Source organism: Ovis aries, chromosome 18 (assembly GCF_016772045.2).
Source record: "Ovis aries strain OAR_USU_Benz2616 breed Rambouillet chromosome 18, ARS-UI_Ramb_v3.0, whole genome shotgun sequence".
Lineage (NCBI taxonomy): Eukaryota > Metazoa > Chordata > Mammalia > Artiodactyla > Bovidae > Ovis > Ovis aries.
Genome location: NC_056071.1, coordinates 24851517 through 24873935, shown reverse-complemented (window position 1 = coordinate 24873935; position 22419 = coordinate 24851517). Strand labels below are relative to the sequence as shown.

At 46.3% G+C, this 22419-nt stretch overlaps 1 protein-coding gene across 4 annotated transcripts in view; it reads right to left on the bottom strand.

The window, feature by feature from the left end:
- The window catches only part of IL16 (interleukin 16), a 129815-nt gene that overhangs the window by 40850 nt on the left and 66546 nt on the right, over positions 1–22419 (bottom strand). For all 4 annotated transcript variants that reach the window (XM_042235151.2, XM_042235150.2, XM_027957135.2 and 1 more), the window contains exons 3-7: positions 19828–19936; positions 13877–14019; positions 12850–12960; positions 9194–9308; positions 341–414 (exon numbers count right to left, since the gene is read on the bottom strand). In XM_042235151.2, coding sequence (XP_042091085.2) covers positions 341–414; positions 9194–9308; positions 12850–12960; positions 13877–14019; positions 19828–19936 — 552 coding nt within the window. The remainder of the gene's footprint in view (positions 1–340; positions 415–9193; positions 9309–12849; positions 12961–13876; positions 14020–19827; positions 19937–22419) is intronic.

Sequence of the window (22419 nt, the reverse complement as noted above, 5' to 3'; positions counted from 1 at the left end):
AAGACAGTCTTGAACTAACTAGTCGGAGACTCAAAAAATATCTTTCAGTGACTGTCTTCCGAACTTAAAGCAGATTGTAACAGAAACACACAGAACGTTTTGAAACAGTGCTATAAACCTTAGATAGTTGACGTGGCCTCTGACAACAGTCCTGACCACACTGTGATTTCCTGAGTGGGGCCTTGGGCACTGTGCCAAGATTGGTGTCAGCGGGGTGCCCCATGCAAAGGAGCCCACCGTTAGAATGTGTAGGTTTGTAGGAAGTAGGGTGATGTTGGGAGCTTGGTTCCTTTGTCTGGAGGCCTGAGCATTTGGCCGTAGAGGGATAACAAACGGTCACCTTGAACTTCTGTAAAGCATCCTGATGTGTCAGTCCAGCCATCGACTCCCCATTGAGTTCCAGAATTTCATCACCTGTTGGGAGAGGGAGGAGGGAGGAATCGTAGCTGAGAAGAGTGTGGCCCCAACAGGGGGCGTTACCCCCACCTTAAACTCTAGTGTGCTCCCCCAGCCCCCTGTCCAGCTCTCTGTGTAATGCACAAACCACACAGAGAGCATTACTCACCCAGCTCTCTCCCACTGAGAGGCGGGCAGGGCAGCGGGGCTGGGCCTTCTCTGGCCCCTCTTACGGTCCAGGGTGGGATCCAGGGTCCTTAGCCAAGGCCTGGCCCGGTCGGCTCCCTGTCCACCTCCTGGCTTCACCTCTTCCCCTCCAGCCTCAGCCCCCCATGCCACCCTCTCCCCTGACCACTTGCTGAAACATTACACCAGCCTTTCCACTGTCATCTGTGAAGCTCCATGCTTGTTTCCATGGATCTTCTCAAATACAACGTGTGTCTCCTACCTTTTCCAGCTACCATCTCTTTATTTTTTTTGCACTGGGTCTTTGTTGTGGTCCACAAGCTTCCTTCAGTTGCCATGGGTGGGCTTAGCTGCCCTGTGGCATGTGGGATCTTAGTCCCCCGATCAGGGATCGAGCCCGTGTGCCCTGCGTTAGAAGGTGGATTCTCAACCACTGGACCACCAGGGAAGTCTCAGCTACTGCCTCTTAACCTCTCAATCTCTTCTGATTTTGTGCTCTTGGGGCATCTGGCACCTCCCACTCTCAGAGCTCTCATCACCCCGGTGGTCACTGATAGCCCGAGAGAGTCCCTCCCTGAAGATGGGGCTTTGTAACAGCAGATGCTGTACCGCCAGGGCCAGTTCTGGGTGAGGCCTCCCTAGTATTCAGTAAATGTGGGTTGGATGTGATGTTTCCAGCATGCCATGAAGATCCTGTCGTACAGAAGAGGAAAGCGAGCTCAGAGAAGTCTGAAGTTCATATGGTAACAAGAATTAGGACTCGACTCGGGGCTTTCACTCCAAGTCCTGTCTCTGCAACACTAACACACCTAGGAGAAAAATTTCTTCTGTATCCAGAAATCCATTTTTATGTGCATAGGAAACCACTTTCTCCCATTCATTCAATCTATTCAATACACCAACAGAGAGCACTGTCTCTGTTTTTTTGTTTTGTTTTGTTTGACCACACTGCAAGGCATGTGGGATTTTAGTTCCCCAACCAGGGATTGAACCTGAGCCCTCTGCAGTGGAAGCACAGTCCTAACCCCTGGACCACCAGGAAAGTCCTCTGCCTCTGTATTTTTCACATGACTTTCTGGCCTGATTGCTCTTGCTGAATCTGCAGTCACTTAATAATGGTTCCATTATAGACAATCCATCTTTTTTCTCTCTGGTTGTTTTAAATATACGTTTTCTTTTGTCTTCAATAGCCTGAATTTTAACTAGGATGTATTGGGGTGCTTCCTCATATTGAAGTTCTGGGCTTTGAAATAATTCTAGAATATTCTTAACCATGCTCTCATTACCTATAATTCCCCTGCTTTTACGATGCTCTTTCTTTCTAGAATTCTCATTAGATATTCTGGACCTTCTCAACCTATTCTCCATGTTTCTCTAGTGCTCATCTTTTTTTTTTGCTCCATTGCTCTGTGTGGCCTCCCTGGATAATTTCCAGCTCATATATTCGCCTGACAGTTGTATTTATCAGCTGTCTAACCCATCCACTGAGGCTTGTTTGTTTTTAAATTTCAATGACTTTACTTTTTAAAATTTCTGTTATTTTTTCACATTTATCTTTTCATTGTGTTCTATTCTTTCCTTATTGTTTTTCAGTTACTTCTTTTATTTTTTTTCAGCATATTATACACTGAGAAATAATCACCACAATATTGTTGTTCAGTCGCTAAGTCATGTCTGATTCTTTTTGACCCAGTGGACTGCAGCATGCCAGGCTTTCCTGTCCTTCACCACCTCCAGGAGTTTTCTCAAACTCATAATCTAGTTAATATTAGTCACCACACCTGGTTACAAGTTGATTTTGTTGTTGTTGTTGATGAGAAAACTTTCAAGATCTACTATCTAAAGAGGGGTGTGGTTGTCAAAGCAGTGGAGGGCTGGAAGAGGGAAGGAATGGGAGTTTGGGATTGGCAGGTGCAAACTAGTATATACAGGATGGATAGACAGGAAGATCCTACTGCACAGCACAGGGAACTATACTCAACATCCTGTGATAAACCGTAATGGAGAAGGATATGAAAGAGAATGTAAATGTGTCTCACTGAGTCCTGTGCTGTGCAGTAGAAATCAGCACAACACTGCAAATCATCTATGCTTCAATAAAAAGTTCTTAAAGCTCTACTCTCTTCAGTTCAGTTCAGTTCAGTTGCTCAGTCGTGTCCACTCTTTGTGACCCCATGAATCGCAGCCCGCCAGGCCTCCCTGTCCATCACCAACTCCCGGAGTTCACTCAGATTCACGTCCTTCGAGTCAGTGATGCCATCCAGCCATCTCATCCTCTGTCGTCCCCTTCTCCTCCTGCCCCCAATCCCTCCCAGCATCAGAGTCTTTTCCAATGAGTCAGCTCTTCGCATGAAGTGGCCAAAGTACTGGAGCTTCAGCTTTAGCATCATTCCCTCCAAAGTAATCCCAGGGTTGATCTCCTTCAGAATGGACTGGTTGGATCTCCTTGCAGTCCAAGGGACTCTCAAGAGTCCTCTCCAACACGACAGTTCAAAAGCATCAATTCTTCAGCACTCAGCTTTCTTCACAGTCCAACTCTCACATCCATACATGACCACAGGAAAAACCATAGCCTTGACTAGATGGACCTTTGTTGGCAAAGTAATGTCTCTGCTTTTGAATATGCTATCTAGGTTGGTCATAACTTTCCTTCCAAGGAGTTAAGCGTCTTTTAATTTCATGGCTGCAATCACCATCTGCAGTGATTAGCAACTTTCAAATGTACAATATAATATTATTAACTAAAGTCACCATGATTGATTCATTTTATAACTGGAAGTTTATGGCTTTTGATCACCTTCACCAATTTTGCCCACCTCCAGCAACCACCCATTTATTCTCTGAATCTGTGAGTTCAGGTTTTTTTGTTTTGTTTTTAGTCCACATGTAAGTAAGATCATGTACTGTCTTTCTCTGTCTGACTTACCTCACACAGCATAATGTCTTCAAGGTCCATCCATGTTGTCCTAAGTGGCAGGATTTAATTCTTTTTATGGCTGAAAAGTAATAGTATTTATCTCCAACTCATTTTCAAGGGGAGCTTGTTTTCTAGTGGAACTCCCATAGCCCTCAGACTGCTAACTTTTATTTTTTCCCTTTTTTTCCAGTAGGCACCCAGGGGTCTCAGGGCTGGTTTAGGACTAGTTGTAACATTAGCTCTGCGGTGTGGAAGTCCTGAGATCCAGGTTTTGATGGGAAAGCTGCAGACTCATCCAGACACAGACTGACTCTTTGTTTTCTTGAGGGAGATGTCCTTCCTCCACCCAAGAGCCGAGGACAAAGTTATGTTTCCGCCTTGCTTCCCTTGGCTTTCTGGTTCATGAGCATGAAGGCTTTTTGCAGGTTCTCAGAGGTTCCCAGGGCCCATGGCCACATCCCCTGTCCCTATGTGGGCATCACACCCCAGTCCCCGGGCCTTATGCCCCATAAGCAGCTTCCTGTGCTACTGACAGGGACAGAGTGAAGAGATAAAGTAGGTGATTAAATAGTTAATTCCACTAGGGGACTGTGAGTAGAAGAAATATGGGAGACCCTGTCAGCTAATGATTACTCAGGAAAGCAGATTTGCTTAACCACAGAACCAAGCAGGCTTGCTTAGCAGCAAAACCATGCAGCAGAAGCAGGAGACATGCCCCCAAACTGTAAAACGGTGGCGTGAGCCCCACATCCTGCCCAGTGAGCTCAGCAAGTTAATGATCCCTAGGCCATGCTCTCTGCACACATGAAAAAGAGTCATTTGTGGACCTAACTTGACTTGCCTGCCCAGCCTGGAAGAGGAGCTGATGATGGACGCATGACGTCTACTCAAGTAAGAAAGAAGGTCTTCTCCTCCTCACATTTCCTTATTATTATGAAACTGTAGCCCAGTAAGTTCTCAGGGTGTGGCATTTCTCATCTGCCCACCTATAGAACTCACAAATGTCCTGTTCAATAAGCCGCTTCTTATCCACCACTCTGTCTGTCACTGAATTCTTTCTGTGCTGAGACATAAAGAACAATGGTACCAGAGCTCTTTGGAGCCCTGGAAATGACACCAGTCAGTTTCACTATCACATCATCAACTCCTGGGAATGTCATACTTAAGATTAAGTGGTTTCTTTATGTCTGAGAAGCTGGGTGTTTCCATTTCTTTCTCCACAGTTTGAATGTGCTATTTTATCCAACGTATCTGTGACAATAAAAGGGGTGCGGAGAATATTCAAATGTTCAGTTGCTAAAACTAGAGGAGAAAAACTAAAGGCTCAGTCCTCTTCCTTAGAAGACGCCAAGTTGAGGAATGAAAATTGACAAATTAAAAAAATAATCACAATATAACTAAGTGCATGCTGAAGGAAGGATTTATAAAGGACATACTTCATACTTCACTACCCATTCTTCATTACACAAAATCCTGAACTTGTCTGCAAATTATTAGGTCTATCCCAAGGGAGCCACGGAGCCCAGCTCTGGAACCCCCAGAGTCTTTATTCCTTACTTGGCCATTTTTGGTGGAAGGGGATTAGCCTCGGTTTTGCCACGTAAACCTTACACAACCATTTTTTGCAAGGGGAACACAGGTGAAACATTACTAGCCGTGATCTGGACACAGCAGTTTTGTTGCGCCTGTCACCTACGAAGTGGCGCCTGCCGAGGGCATCTGCCCTCCGCCTCTGAGGAGACTGAACCCTGTGCGCTGCGGCTGTTGACCTTTGCCACGCCCTGAAGGGAGCCCAGTGTAGAGAGTGAGGCTCTTTGAGCTACAGGGAAACTGGTGGAACAGATCTCTATAGATAGATATTTTCAGGAACTGATTTTATGACCCCAATCCTCACATTTCCTCATATCCAGAAAAGCACTAAGTCCTTTCATGGTGACCTTAGCTCCTCGTGACTAGCAGGAAACCGCTTGTAAAATAAGTGCTTGATTGCACTGAACACCGCCTTCACCAAAACCTTATATACTGACCTTCCCCCATGCCTCTTTGGAGCAGTGTCTCAGAACTATGTGAGGTGCTGTCTCCTGGGCTGCAGTCCTCATTTTGCCCCAGATGAAACTTAACTCCAACTCTCACATTGTACATCTTCTTTTCTTCAGTCGACACAACAGACATATCCCCTGTGAATCCTTTTCTTTAAAAAAATAATTCATTCATTTATTTCTTTATTTCTGCCTGTGCTGGGTCCTTGTTGCTTTGGCTTTTGTCTAGTTGTCGGGGGCACTCTCTGCTGTGGTGCCCGGGTTTCTCATTGTGGTGGTTTCTCTGGTTGTTGCAGAGCGTGAGCTCTGGGGTGAGAGGGCTTCCACAGTTGTGTCACACAGGATTAGTTGCTCCTCAATATGTGGGGTCTTCCCTGACCAGGGATCGAACCTGTGTCTCCTGCATTGGCAGACAGATTCTTTACCGCTGAGCCACCAGGGAAGCCCCTCAGGGCCCTATTCTTAAGCTGCACTTTTGAAAGAAGTTACAAAAGGGATTCAGTCAATTATCTGAGGTTAGAATCAAGGACTGCAAACTAGCTGAGCGTCTTTTTCACCGAACTCTTACGATTGCTATGAACTAAGGGACACAAATACCTGGAAAGAAAATCCATGCAGCTGGTTTCTCCTGGCCACTTCAGTTCCTCCTTCACCTTTTATTCAAACACAGAAACGTGCAGCAGATAAAAATCAGAGTCTCAAGATCCTGATCCACTTTCCTCTTTTTCTCTCATGGACTCCTCTGCAGGCCTTGGATTCAGTTATTCCCCTAAAGTTGTGCCTCAGCCCTCTTCACTCTCCTCTCTTCCCTGTCTCCTTTATCTGCTCTATAACTTCAGCTATTTTCCGCATGACCCTAAAAACAATTCAACAAGCTTAAGTCCCTTCTTGAACTGGGACCCAAATTTTCATTCACCTGTTGGACTGCGCCACCTAGTGGTCACCTGCAGACCTGACTCCACTCTGCTGTTTAAACCTGAATATCTTCATTTGGTCCTCTTCCTTCACCTTCTTGTTGTGGTTGTTGTCAGTCACTAAGTCGTGCTCAACTCTTTGCAATCCCATGGCCCGCAGCATGCCAGGCTTCCCTGTCCTTCTCCTGGAGTTTGCTTAAACTCATATCCATTGAGTTGGTGATGCTACCCAACCATTTCATCCCTGTTGCCCCCGATCCTCCTGCCCTCAATCTTTCCCAGCATCAGGGTCTTTTCTAATGAGTCGGCTGTTTGCATCAGGTGGCCAAAGTATTGTAGCTTCAGCTTCAGAATCAGTCTTTCCAATGAATATTCAGGGTTGATTTCCTTTAGGATTGATTGGTTTGATCTCCTTGCAGTCCAAGGGACTCTCAAGAGTCTTCTTCAGCACCACAGTTTGAAAACATCAATTCTTTGGCACTCAGCCTTCTTTATGGTACAACTCTCATATCCATACATGACTACTGGAAAAACCATTGCTTTGATTAGAGGGACCATTGTCAGTAAAATGATGTCTCTGCTTTTTAATATGCTGTCTAGGTTTGTCATAACTTTTCTTTTAAGGAGCAAGCATCTTTTAATTTTGTGGCTGCAGTCATTGTCTGCAGTGACTTTGGAGCCCAAGAAAATAAAATCTGTCATTGTTTCCACTTTTTCCCCATCTATGTGCATGAAGTGATGGCACTGGATGCCACAATCTTCATTTTTTGAATGTTGAGTTTTAAGCCAGTTTTCTCACTCTCTTCTTTCACCCTCATCAAGAGGCTCTTTAGTTCCTCTTCACTTTCTGGCATTAGAATTGTATCATCTGCATATCTGAGGTTGTTGATATTTTTCTGGGCACTTGATTCCAGCTTGTGATTCATCCAGTCCTCTGCCTCCTAGTCTATGTAACTCATCATTGTTCTCTAGTTTACTAAGATCAGACAACTTCAGGGGTTCTCTGGCCTCATCTGCCACCGCCACAGAAGCCACTGCTTCACCCTTCAGCATCTTTCTCTTCCCAAGTTTACAGCCTCAGGGAAGACCCTGCAGAGCTGGGAGCCTGGCTCTTAAAATAGCCTCTAAACTGGTTTTATTGTTTCTGGTGTCTGGCCAGTCCACTTTGTCTTACACTCAGCTTCCTGAATCATCTTTAAAAAAGCAAATAAAAAAACCCTGGTCCTGGCCAGTCCCTCCCAAATTAGAAAAAGCTTCCAACACTCCCCACTGTCTATATAATAAAATCCATATGCAAAACCCTGTATAATGTTACAGTTGGCAAAATTTTTCTATAAAGAGCCAGACAGAAAATGTTTTAAACTTTGCAAGCACAAGCTGTCTGTAGGAACCACTCAATGCTGCCCAAGAGCAGCTGTAGACCAGAGGTCAATGAATGAGCATGGCTGTGTCCCAGTAAAGCTTTTCTATGGAGACTGAAATTTGAATTTAATTTGTCACAAAAGCATCAAAACCTCTTTTGACTTTTTTTCAGCCATTGAAGAAATAGGAAAACTGTCCTTCATTCGTGAGCCTTATAAACATAGGCAGTGGCCCAGACGTGGCCTGCAAGGCTCTAGTTGGTCGACCCTACCCTGAACAAGTTAGATTATTAAAGGTGGTAAGGCTTGCAGCAAAGTATACAGAAACTGGCCTGATAGGGAAGAGAAGGAAGGTTGTGAAGTCTCTTGTCTTTAAAGGTCCATTTGTGGCCCGGTGTCAGGCCTGCGGGGTTTTCAGTCTGCTCCCTGACCATCTGCCCCCAAATTCTACCTTCCAGTTAGAACATGGGGTCAAGCCTCTTGTCCAATAACAGGTGGGTGGCCGTTGGGTGGGACTGGGTGGGGAGAAAACCCTCCCCTCCAAGACAAGGAGACAGAGAGGGGCACTCGGGGAGCATCTCAGGCCCTTCAACCCCTTCCTTTCAGGGGCTTCCCTCCCCAGAAGAGATGAAACAGCTGAAGGGAGGCAGTCGATAGCACAGGATGGGCAGAAGAGGAAGGAAGGCAGCGGGCTGGACCATTAGCTCCTCAGTAGAAGGACCCCGTCTGATAATCCTCTGCATTCCTAGAGTCCAGAACAGGGCAGGCTCACAGAGAACATTCACCCAACTCGTTAGAGCACTGGGTCTGGCTCCCCATGGTTGATGGCTGGGGTGGGCAGACAACAGAAAAGAAACAGGATGTCAGTGGGAGGGGGGTGCCAGCAACTGAGAGGAGCCTTGAAAAGCAAAGGCAGCAATAGGAATGCAAGGGGCAGAGCAGATGCCTCGGTCCTCTGTCCCAGGCCCGTGACAGGACTGAGACTGAGTGTGCAAACACACCCAGCCAACGGGCCAGGCATGACAGAGCCATCACGACCACGTATCCCACTGCCGTCAGACTCTCTGCAGAATCCAAGCAAGCTGGATTCTGAAGGCTTGAGACACATGTTACGTTCCCAAGAGCTTCTACCCGGGCTTCCCTAGTGGTCCAGTGGTTAAGACTTTGCCTTCCAATGCAGGGGGTCTGGGTTCGATTCCTAGCCAGGGAATTAAGGTCCCACATGCTTCACAGCCAAGAAACCAAAACATAAAACAGAAGCAATTTTGTAATGAATTCAATAAAGACTTTAAAACGGCCCACACAAACGGTGTCTATTGGAAGCCTGGGGATTCTCTTTTGATTCCTCAAATGTCACCTAGTAAAGCCTGGGAAATCTACCTTCTTGTAGCCTTCCATCAGCTGCCGCTGCTCCCCCTGCAAAGATGGTTTTAACGTAAATTCCAATGGGGCCGTAAATGCTGTCCTTGCCTCCAACAATGCTGAAGCCCAGGCCCTGGGAAAGAAGAGGAGAAGGTCAGACTGAGGAGTGTTCTATGCCATTCACTGGGGTTTCCTGGTGGCTCAGTGATAAAGGAACCCACCTGCCAATGCAGGAAATCCACATTCTATCCCTGGATGGGGAAGATCCCCTGAGAAAGGAAATGGCAACCCACTGCAGTATACTTGCCTGGGAAATCCCATGAACAGAGATGCCTGGTGGGCTATAGTCCATGTGGTCGCAAAGAGTCAGACAGGACTAAACAACAACAACTTCCTAAGGAGGCTTAGCCTGGGTCACAGGGAGCTCCTCTTGAGACTGTGAGCTCAAGGAGGCAGTGGGTGCATCTTATTTGTCAGGGTCTGGCCTCCGGAGGCAGACGCTCAGGAAACGTATGTTGTAGAGTGAAGGTATGAACGCTGGCTGGAGGCTGGGCCTCTGGATTCAGCTCACAAGCATGCCAGGGTGTGGTCAACAGTGTGGCTCCCAGGAAGATCCCTCCAAGTGATGGCTGCTGGGTTATCAGCATCACAGCAGCTGGGTAGTTTCTCCTAGGTTCCTCAGAGAAGTTCATGTACCACCCAGCATCACAGAGGTGGCAGACCTGAGAGCCACCTTCAGATCCTAAGAGAACCCGGTGAGCAGGGGCCAGACAGGAAAGCAGTGTGGACACAGTGCTGGTGTGATTCTGGTGAAGGTGGTGGGTGCTGCAGGACGGGGAGACCAGTGGCGTCCAGGAGAAGCACAGCAGTAGGAAGATGAGAAAGGGGGGATGGGCTCCTGTTTCGGCTCCCAGCTTCTTCCCGGCTGAAATAATTGCTCTAGACCCAAACTTTCACCTGCCCTAGTGAGGCAGGATGGTGCAGTGGGCAAGAACAAAAGCCTTGGGTCAGAAGGTCTTCAGTCACTGTCATAGTTCAGTTGCTCACTAACCAAGTGATCTTGGCAAGTCCTGTGAGTCCCAGATTCTCAGCTCCTTGTCTACGTTGTTATTCAGGCCTTGGCCATGTTTGACTCTTTCCGACCCCATGGACTGTAGCCCGCCAGGCTCCTCTGTCCATGGGATTCTCCAGCAAGAATACTGGAGTGGATTGCCATTTCCTTCTCCAGGGGATCTTTCCGACCCAGGGATCAAACTCAGGTCCCCTGCACTGGCAGGCAGATTCTTGACTGCTGAACCACCAGGTAAGCCCTCTTCATCTATTAGCAGAAAATAACAGGGTTTTGTGACAATGGAAGGATCCCTGCAGATCCCCTGGTGCCATGCCTGGGTTTTGGCAGCTGGTTTTGTGGTTTGACTTTAGGTTAAAGCATTTGCCTGCAACATGGGAGATCCAGGTTCGATCCCTGGGTTGGGAAGATCCCCTGGAGAAGGAAATGGCAACCCACTCCAGTATTCTTGCCTGGAGAATCCCATGGAGGAAGGCGTCCCATGGTAGGCTATAGTCCACGGGGTCACAAAGAGTCAGGCACGACTGAGCTACTTCACTTCTTCTACCTCAAGCGCTGGTGGATCCTTCAAGCTCTGCTTCTTCCTCCTCAACTCAGTTCTGGCCTCACTCTTACTCATGCCTGTTAATGACGAGGTCTTGGGTGTGGAGGTTGTATCAGGGAGACAGTGGGAGGCCTGCCCTATTTCTGAAGCCACCACTCCTGATCTGCACTCCAGGCTTCCTATGCCGAATACCTTCCTGCTTCCCATCAAGGCCGATTCAATCTGCCCAGTGATGCATACGCCCATGAAGTCTACTCGCCAACTGTACAATCTACGCACACTGACACCATTTTAAATCATCTTTGCTAGAGAGTTGGTGCCCTTTTCCATTCTGCCTTCTCTTTTATATGTACACAACTTTTACTTTTTAGGTCGTGCCATGTACACATAGGATCTTAGTTCCCCAACCAGGGATTGAACCCTCGCTCCTTGCATTGCACAGACTCTTAACTGCTGGACACCAGGGAAGTCCTTGCCTTCTTTTGAGCACTGCAAAAGACAATCTCAAAAACAATCTCCAAGTCGACAGGATTAAAATGCATCTGCCCAAATGCAAGAGATGATAGAGGACAGGGAAGCCTGGCATGCTACAGTCCATGGGGCCACAAGGAGTCGGACGTGACTGGGCAACTGAACAACAAAAAACGCAAGAGGGTAAGAGCATTGTGATTTACGAATCAGGAAGAGGAGCTGTTTGGAGAAAACTGGGCACTGGAGAGAGTGACTCCCTTGTGACTAGAGGGACAGTCATCTTAGCTCTTCCCACTGGTATCTCCTGGTTTGTCTCTGCTGAGCTCCCGGGAGATAGAAGTGATGGGGGGTGGAGAAGAGGACTTCAGATGTGTGGAGCCTTCCTCTAGGAAGACCATTTTGGTGAATAGCTTTTCCCTCACACCACATGCCAAAATCACGAGGTGGGTAGAAACCTGCCCTTCCATTAAGCATGCTGGTCACTTGGACTGGCCTGAGAACTCTGCAGCAGCGGCTGTGTCCACCCCAGAAGTTCTTCAGTGCCCATGTCAGCTTGGGGCAGCATGCTCTGTGGCGCGTGCCCATGAGCCCTGGGGCTGTCCCACCACCTCCACTGCTTTCCTCCCTGTCTTTCAGTATTTCTCGACTGTGAGGCAAAAGTCAGTCTGCATATCTGAATTCGGGGAGACGCATGGACTGAAGGTGTGTTCCCCCATCAAATCAATACATCGGGGGAAACTTTCAGAGGTGACTAGGCCGTAAAGGTGGAGCCCTCATGAAGGGGGCAGGGGCAAGACAGGGGGAAGAGATGAAGAAGCACGACCACTGTGTATGAAACAAGTCGGCTACAAGGGGACGTTGCACAGCACAGGGAACACGGCCAATATTTGACAGTAACTGTGAACAGAATATAATCTGTAAAAGTCGCGAGTTACTATGCTGTATACCTGAAACGTATAATATTGTACCTCAACTATGTATGTGCTCAGTCGCTCAGTCATGTCCGACTCGGTGACCCAAGGACTGTAGCCCACCAGGCTCCTCTGTCCATGGGATTCTCCAGGCAAGAATATGGGAGTGGGTTGCTATGCCCCCCTCTAGGGGATCTTCCCGACCCAGGGATCAAACCTGGGTCTCTTGCATTGCAGGCAGCTTCTTTACCATCTTAGCCACTGTAAAACCAGGGACGAAGTCCTCAACATGCATGGCAACCGCCAGCACCTTCAACTTGGACTCCCAGCCTCCAGAGCCATGAGAAATAAACACATGCTGTTTAAGCTGCCCAGTCCATGGTATTTTTGTTACAGCACCTGAACTGACCCTGACGATGATTTGAACTGAATCATCGGCTAAAACTATTTTCAAAAACAGCAAACCAGGGACAAACTGGGGAACATTCGTCTTCCTATGACCTGCTCTGTGAAGAGCTCGCCTGCCTGCCCCTCCCGGAGCCTGCTCACATGAGAGCATCTGACACTCCTTTTCCAAGCCTGGATCTTCAGCCCTTCTCCCCATCCCCACTGTGACATGACAGCTCCTTGGGAACTCGTGTCCATCCAGGAGCCTCCCCTGGCCATGGTCCTTGCTCACCTTTGCCTGGCCTTTCATCAGCACGATGTTGGAGATGACAGACGCCTGGAGGCCCCCTGAGGGCTGCACGAGCTGAGCTGTGCTGAGCGACCGTGTTGGTCTTGACAAGCCCTGGAAAAAGGGTGAGGTGGAGAGAGGATGAGTCCAAGGATGTCAGCTCACTCCCCCAGGAAGCGGGGGAAAGCCCACGGAGGAGGAAACCTTGAGGCCTGCTCTTCTGAGTGTCTGGCGCATGGTGGCTGCAGTGTGGTAAATGCAGGGTGGATGGATGGGAGTCCAGTGTGCGGGGCTGTTTTGGTGGCCCCAGGAGACATCTTTGCTGAGCCCAGGCTCCCTTTCGACCAGCAGCCAGATGCTCACTAAGATTTGTTACAGGAGTGAGTCCCGAGGCACAGATCACACATCACAGACCACAGACAGTGAGACTTATATTCAGAGTCCCCAGCAGAGGCCGGGAGGTCAGTGGCCAAGAATGTCCTCAACAGGATCCAAGACACATTTACTGAGACCCTCATCTGGGCCAGGCACAGGGTGGTGGGCAGAGGGTCAGGAACCCCAAGATGTGGGACTTCCCTGGTAATCTGGTGGTTAAGAATCTGCCTTCTGATGCCAGGGACGCAGGTTCGATCCCTGGTCAGGGAACTAAGATCCCACATGCTTGCAGTGCAGTCGAATAAATAAATAGAACTCTTACAAAGAATTGTTTTTAAAAATATGAACTCCCTTGCCTTCCTTAACTTGCCCCCACTTCCCTCGACGACCTCTTAGGTCACAGATGAAATAAAGGGATCCACGTAAAGCCCCACTTCAGGGTCTGCACAGGTGGAGTGTTCTCTGCCCATGAGATCCTAACAACATGGAAGCAGCCGCGGGCAATGGTCACAGGTGACCATTCCTCACATGGTTCTTTGCCCCCAAGCCAGCTCCTCACCACTGCAACCCTGTGGACACCAAACCGCCAGGAAGGCTCTTCAGGCAGTCTTCCCCTCGCTCCCTCTTCTCGGGCCTCCCTGCCCTTCGTTCTTACCACAGCCTTTGCTGCAGGAAAGTCCAGTTGTTGAGAGAGAGACTTCCTGCCGCTGCAGAGGGAATAAGGCTGCCTGTCCGCCGAAGCTGCTGACTTCTTGGTTGTTGGAAAATCCGTCTCTCCTGTGCAATAGGGATTGACACCTAACCCAGGAGAGGAAAGAAAGGGAGAAATCATTTGTGCTGTCAGAGAGCGAAGCTTAAGATAGAACGTTGTCCTCGCCCATGGCCAGCCCTCACAAGCCGAGGGCCAGAGTGAACTTGAAGCATGGAGCGCCCAGCGCCGGGTGCATGATAGAGGAGGGCAGAGGAAGAAGTAGGTGGTATTCTGGCTACCTTCGTCCATGCTGTGGGCTCCACGGGGTGAGGGTGGGACTGTCGCTTCCATTTCAACTCAGCTCAACTTAGTGAGGGTTGATGCGGCTCTCCTACGTGTCAAGTAGGATGCTGCGTCCTCAGGAAACCACAATGATCTGTCAGCTCCAGTCCCAGCTGCCGGGGGTGAGGAGAAGGGAATTTCAAGAGAGAGGAGGAAAGCAGAAATGATGCCCCATAGAGGCAGGGCCAGAGGAGAGATGGAGCAGAAGCCTGGGTGATCTGCCTCTTACACACACATTTGCATGCAGGCACATAAACACCCCTAATGCAAGTGTGTGCTCAGTCATGTCTGACTCTTTGCGACCCCACGGACAGTAGTCCACCAGGCTCCTCTGTCCATGGGATTCTCCAGACAAGAATAGTGCAGTGGGTTACCATGCCCTCCTCCAGGGGATCTTCCCAACCCAGGGATCAAACCGGGGTCTCCTGCATTGGCAGGCAGATTCTTTACCACTGCGGGACCAGGGAAGGCCACACACCCCTAACACAGGCAGGCAAAGAGTCAACTCGTGAGTCCTTGGGGATCTAAGAATATGCAGGGCAATCATCTTCTCTTCCTTTAGGGGGAAACTCAGACTTCCTTTTACCCAGCTAGGAAATCTACCCACTGCTTCCAGCTGGAAAAATCTTCAGAGATTATCTGCCATGGCTCCTCGCTGTCTGAGACCAGTGCTTCCCAACTGAAATACAATGCAAGTCATATATGTAATCTGAAATGTTCTAGTAGCCACATTTTTAAAAGTAAAAGGAAGAGTTTAATGTTAATAATTTTTTTTTTGGTCATGCTTCGCAGCTTGAGGGATGCTAGCTCCCTGACCAGGGATCAAACTCGTGTCTCCTGCAGTGGAACTGCAGAGTCTTAACCAATACATTTCCAGGGAAGTCCCTAATAATATATTTTATTTAGTTCAGTATACCTAAACTCTGTCATTTCAACATATAAATAATATGCAAAGTTATTAATGAGGTATTTTGCATCTTTTCTTTAGTTTTGTGCTTAGTCGTTTAAATGGGCACATCTTTTACCCTTCTGAGCATCTCCATTTGCATAAGCCGCATTACAAGTGAGAAGGATTTGGACACTGGCCACGTACTGGATGTCAGCCTCCCAGAGAAGGGCGGGCTTTCCCAGTGTCCTCCACACAAGTGGCTTTGGTGGGAAATTCCCCAAGAGAAAGATGTGAGATTGGTGGTGGTTCAGAGGGAAGAAGGCAGGTTGGTACAGAGCTTTGGTTGGCAGTTATTCTTGGGGTAGGAAAGACTTAAGTTGCTTTATAGGCTGGAGAAAGGAAGCCACTACCCAGACTGGGCTGAGAAAATGGGACACAATGGACTTTCATGGAGATGTGAGATCTCTAAGGGAGGAGGAGGAAAGAGATGAAGGCCTGGGGGAGAAAGGAGGTGTCATGGTTCACTGGCAATCGAGTGGCTGGGGAAACATTCCCCTGCAAGGGCAGCTGCTCCCAGCATCTCTCCACACTAGGAGGTGGTTCTCCCCAACTCACAGGGACCAACTGCCCCCAGAGTGGCCAGGAGAGAGAGGAAACCAAGAGGTTCAGAAAACCACGCTCCAGAAAGAGGGGACAAAGAATCATGGGGCTGAGTTGGGAAGTGGAGCTATAGATGATCCTAAATCTGCCTGGGCATCATGGTTTTTTTAAAAATACATAATTGTGTTTATTTATTTATTTATGGCCGTGCTGGGTCTTTGTGGCTGTGCAGGCTTTTCTCTAGTTGCAGCAAGCAGTGGCTACCCTCTGGTCACGGGGCATGGGCTTCTCATTGCAGCGGCTTCTCTTGCTGCGGAGCACAGGCTGTAGGCTGCATGGGCTCAGTAGCTGCGGCTCCTGGGCTCTAGAGCACAGGCTCAGCAGCTGTGGTGCGTAGGCTTAGCTGCTCCCAGGTATGGGGGATCTTCCCAGACCAGGGATCGAACCCACATCTCCTGCACTGGCAGGTGGATTGTTAACCAGTGAGCCACCAAGGAAGCCCAGGCAACATGTTTATTGAATGTTTTATCATAAGTGGCTCAAATTTCAATGCCCCACCCAGACCTGCTGAATCCACGCCTGCACAAATGGGGTCTGGGGGAGTCTGTGTGTTTATCAGGCTCCCCTGGAGGTATGTCCAGCCCTTCAGTGGTCCTTTGGGAAACTCAAAAGTCCAATCCTTACTTTATCATGAGGAAATGGATCCCAGTCTCCTGTTCTCCTGCCCTCAGCAGGGCAAGGGGACTACTGTATGAAGAAGGGCAACAGTGCATGGCTTGGGTTCAGGGAATATGGACAAGCAAGCACGTGGCCAACTTGGATCAGCCTATAGGACAGAAGCACCTAGAGCCACAGGCCAGCACCATAGGAGCAAGATAGGCCATGCCAGCTCCGCTTCTGTCTTCACTGAGCTAGGCAGAAAAAAAATAAAAAAGTCGACTCAGGCTTTCTGAGGTTCCTATTTCCACTGTGAGTTTGGATTAGCAAGGACACAGGCTTGGAGTCAGGACAGAACAGTCTCTCCAAAGCACTAACTGGTGGTCTGAGCCCTCTCCTGCCCCTTCTGAAAATTACTGGATATGTTCCAACATCAAGGAAATACATCAAAATTATCACCTTGGCTGGGGTGGGAGGGAGTTGAAACCAGTTAGCATGTAGCACCAAGTTCACTGAAAATGGGGTTATAAAATCCAAATGCAAAAGCCAAAACAATTTTTGACAGGGAAACTATGTATTTTGATGGTTATATGCTTTCGAATTGTGGTGCTGGAGAACACTCTTGAGAGTTCCTTGGACAGAAGGAGATCAAACCAGTCAATCCTAAAGGGAATCAATACTGAATATTCATTAGAAGGGCTGATGTTGAAGCTCCAAAACTTTGGCCACTTGATGCGAAGAACTGACTCATTGGAAAAGACCCTGACACTGGGAAAGATTGAAGGCAGGAGGAGAAGAGGGTGACAGAGGATGAAATCGTTGGATGGCATCACCAACTCAATGGACAAAGGTTTGAGCAAACTCCAGGAGATAGTGAAGGACAGAGAAGCCTGGTGCACTGCAGTCCAGGGAGTTGCAAAGAGTCAGACATGACTGAACGACTGAACACCAATAATAACATGAGGTTTTATTTAAATTTACATGGAATTATGAAATGGGGAAATAAATGGGAATGGGTCTAGAGATAAATAACCCCATCTCCCATAAGGCTGACAATTTGGAAAAATACAGTTTCAAGTATTATTATTAATAATTGATTAAACCTAATTAATTAAACTTAATCAGTGAAGAAGTGGTGATAAAAAACTAAATAAACCTTCCAAATCACTGCAAAAACTAAACACAGAAAACAAATGATAAGTGACCATAAAAACAGACTCTTCGAAACCCCATGGACCATAGTCTGCCAGGCTCCTCTGTCCATGGGATTTCCCAGGCAAAAACACTGGAGTGAGTTGTCATGCCCTCCTCCAGAGGATCTTCCAACCCAGGGATTGAACTCTTATGTCTCTTGCATTGGCAGGCAGATTCTTTACCACTAGCACCACCTGGGAAGCCCTAAAAAGAATATAAGTAAAAGCAAATATTAATTATAATACCAAAGTCAATGGCTTAAGCTTCTCTTAGACGGTCAGATTTGCTTTCAAGATCTAAGTGCATATCATTTGCAAGAGATAAACAAAGTAAGAAAAAAGAATGAAATAAAAGGATGGGCAAAGACTACCAATGACTGATGCTAGAACCAGCCACTTAGGAAAAAAAATTTTTTATCTAGATTCTTGTTTCATATCAAACATCAAAAATAAAGCACAAAGAGAGTAAATTTAGGGGGAAGGCAAATCATTAAAAACTAGAATAAAATACTATGTATAAATAATCAATATGGTTCTACACAAAATAATCTTCATATTATATAACTTCTGTGGTTCTCTCCTAAATCTGTAATCAAATATGATCCAAGAAACATGTGTAAGCATATATCTATAATTACCTTGCAAATCTTGATAGATTGGAGGCAATTTAAAGGTGTCATAGTGTAATAATTAGATAAGTGTACATGAGAAGTAATAGCTCTCTACATGTGGAAGAAACTTTTAGGATTAGACAGGAAAAATTTGATGATTTGATTAGATCAGATGAGAACATCTTCATGTTAAAAAATTAAAAGAGAAAGAATAAACTGAAAAAGTATGTTCAGCAAATACGGCAGCCAAATATTAATTTAACCAAGACAGTTTTTAGAAATAACTGACAAAATGATGATCATCTGAATAGAAGGACGGGAGCACTCCAAAGAAGAGAAGTATATAATGAAGGGGTGTTGAACTGCACCTGTGCAGAAAAGTATTCTTTCCACTGAGTTTATAGGCACATGGACCAGTGAGGGTTTGACAGAAGGAAAAAGCACATTGAGGTAGGATTTTGAGAAATTGAATGAAGGGGCTATTTACAAACAGTAGATGGGGCTTAAAAAACAACAAAACCCAGTGAGGTACTCTGGAGCTGGCATAAGCTGGAAGCTGGAAGCTTTACCACTGGTGGCTCAGTGGTAAAGAATCTGCCTGCCAAGTAGGAGATGCAGATGGTCTCTAATATTCAGATCTGGCATGGTTTTAACTTCTTCATGTTTTTCTGCCTTCTTCACATTTTCCTGACTTTTGAATTAGTGTTATCCTATTTGCAGCCACCAAGAATCATGATGTCTTTCAGTCCCAACTCCCATTCTGCAGCAGGTGAAGTGACAGAAACTCTGGGAGAGACCATGGACTTCTTAAGACCATGGAGCGTGTCAGATGACAGAGCAGGAGTAAAGCCCTTGTCTTCTATCCTGTGTTGGCTCTTCCCAACTTGGCCCTTGAGATCCACCTAGAAGAGGAGTTGACCAACCCACAGAGAGCTCTATCGACAAGAGCAGAGGTGCTCCAGCTGGCCAGGGCACGCACATGCAATGAAGGCTGCTCCAGAGAAGCTGCGGACACCATCTCGGGGCAGTCCGGCTGGACGAACAGAGACCCACCCTCCCCCAAATCTCCCACATCACTGGTATTCCCAATGCAGTAAGCTGACTACATACAAACGAGTTCTGTTCTGAGAGTGCATTCATAAGTCCAATCTGTTCATAAGTCCAACAAAGTTGGCCTAGGTACCCAACTAACACAATGGACTATATATTAATAGTAATGTACTGTAATAGGCTTATAACACTTTTCACACAAATAATACGTACATAAAAAACAAACACCAAAAATAAAGAAAACACGTTAAATCATATAGTGCAGTGCCTTGAAAAGTACAGTAGGCCAGCTACATCACCGCTGCTTTTACACTTGCTTCCAGACATCCTGGGCTTGAAATAAAGATATTACTGTCCTCTATACAGTCCTGTACACTAAAGGACACACAAGCACAACCATTTGTAGAGGATGCACGCACATGACAATGTATGCCCGACACGTGAACTAACTTCCAGGACTGGACTTGCGAATACATGCTTGCATCTTTGAAAGTTCACAACTTAAATGTAGGAAGCTTACTGCATTCTACAAAATCTAAGCCCTGCTCCTGAGGATGGTTCAGTGACACTTACTGGTTGAGTTGCTGCGTGTTCTTTGATGACAGACTTTGGGAAACAGGAAGTTATTACTTTGTGGGTCCAGTTTTCCGGACTTTTCTCGAGAGGAAGTTGTAGAAGTTTCCTGCAAAACAATTTCCAGTTTTTATTCAGAAAGTTAGAATAGAAAAAAAATTGAGATCTCAACACTGACCGTGGAAATACTTGTCAGATGGTCTGTTTCTTCCTCTATATTACAGGCTCTATGAAGGCAGGAATTTAGAATTACTACCATCCATTAACTCATTGATATAGTAATTCATTTTGTCATCTACTAACTCATAGATATAATAATTCATTTAGTAAAGAATATGAAATGAGTATCTTTATATTATGAAGAATAAAAATTATAATAATGAATAGCAATTGCATAAATTTTGAACTAATGCAATAAATGTTGAATGATGGAGACATTCCTGGTGGTCCAGTGGCTGAGAATCTACCTTTCAGTTCAGGGCATGCAGTTTTGATCCCTAGTCGGGGAACTAAGATCCCACATGCTGCAAGGCAACTAAGCCCATGTGCTGCACCTACTGAGTCCGGGGACTCTGGAGTCAGGCATCACACCGAGAGAGAAGTCCGTGTGCCTCAATGAAAGCTCCTCCAAGCTGAAACTAAGACTGCTGCTGCTGCTGCTGCTAAGTCACTTCTAGACACAGCCAGAAATAAATAAGTGTTGCATGGTTATGTCAGCTATTACACGTCAGGTTCTCTGTTAGGCAGTAGGACTATAGCTGTGAACAAGACAAAGGAGGACACTGATTTTGGAGAAAAGGCATTTTCGTGATGAAAGAACAACAGCAAACAAACAAAAAGTTGAAAGATAATAACAGAATAACACGTGCTGTGAAGAAAAGAACTAAAGGGTGACACGAATGAGAGGCCGGGAGGTATGATTTAGGGAAGATGACCAAGTAAGTTCCATTGTTCTGGCTCATCATAGGCACTTAGAAACAGTCACTAAATTAATGTTATATAAAGAGATTTCTCGATATTGAACCATCCTCCCATTCTTGAGTGTATCACATTTTTCTCATACTGCTGATTTTTGCCTGTGAAGATTTCATTTAGGACTTGAAAAATGAATATTCTTAAGTTAAATTTCATTATTATTCTGTTATTGTTTTTCTACTTTGTCATATTGATCAAATTTTATCTGCTTCTTTTTTATACTAATAATTTGGAAACTCTGTACTGAATCTAGAAGCAGTACTTACTAAACCACACGCTTGAACTCATCTCTCTATCAGGCCAGTGATAAAAGAGAAAATAAATGATCTTTTCTCAGATAAGATGAGAACTTGAAACAACTTACACTCACTCCCCTCTCCTCACCCTGGTATTTTAGAAACAGCGGACAGGGGAACAGAAGACTAGAGGTTGATGATGAGCATAATGGTATTAATTATTTTACTTCTCTTCCCAGAACTATTTTTATATTGTTTTCCTATTGCATAACTTTATTAGCCACAATGATTGTGACTTAATTCTTGAGTTATGTTGGCTTTATTAGTCACGACCATAATCTTTAGGAGAGAAAGACAGAGAGTGTGTGTCTGTTCCCTGAAAAACTGTGCAGATGGAAAGCTCTCTGAATATTTGCATGTCTGAGAATGTCTTTCTGTGGTCATCACACTTCAATGATTTGCTGAGTATAGGATTTGGGAGTATTGGTTAGTCTATCTAGAAACTCCAGCTGGCTCAAATGCTACCTGGGATTTAATGTTCTAGGGTAGAGGTTTGCTAAGGGTATCTGCCACCCTTTTCTGACAGGTCTATCTTGTTCAAAGCCAGGCTTGGCGGTGTTGATTCATTTTATGTGCCAAGTGCCTGCCGGCTTTCAGCACCTGGTGCACTTCCCAGAGAGGAAGGAGAACCTACTGCTGCTTCTCCCTATGCTCCACGTAACCCATCTTCCCCTCCAACCCCTGGCACTGGAGGAGGCAGTTCAGCTGGCCTCTGTCACACTCATTCCCCAGGCCTGTCCTACCTGTGTGGTCAACGGCAGGCTAATGAGCCCTTCCCTCAATCCCATCTCACCTGCACTGTGTCATGCAGAAAGTTCTCGTGGCTTCCAGAATATGGTTGGCCCCTTTCCATGGCTTCCTGTTCTGACATGCATTTCTCCCTATTGGTACTTTTTTTTTTTCTGATAGAAATTTCTAAGAGGTGGGAGAGTTAATAAAGTGTACTCAGTAACCATCTGGAAGCAGAAGTCTACTCACAACCTTTTTTTCTTTTTAAAACTGTGTCTAGTTCTGACACAAGGGGATCCTGCAAGAAATTCCACATATCAATTCCTTTTTACCTGTACACATCAATGTTCAAAACCAGAGAACGTATCTTCCTAGACATTCATTTTCCTTTTTTCAGCAGTAGATGGCACTATATTAACCTGAACAAAATTTTCTTCTCTAACAAGGGTAGCCCAGGAAATGTGTTAAAGGAGAGAGATTATATGAGAGGGGACTTATATATATTTACAGAGATTATTGGTCTTCCTCAGTGGCTCAGATGGTAGACTCTGCACTTCCAGTGCAGGGGTCCTGGGTTCAATCCCTGGTCAGG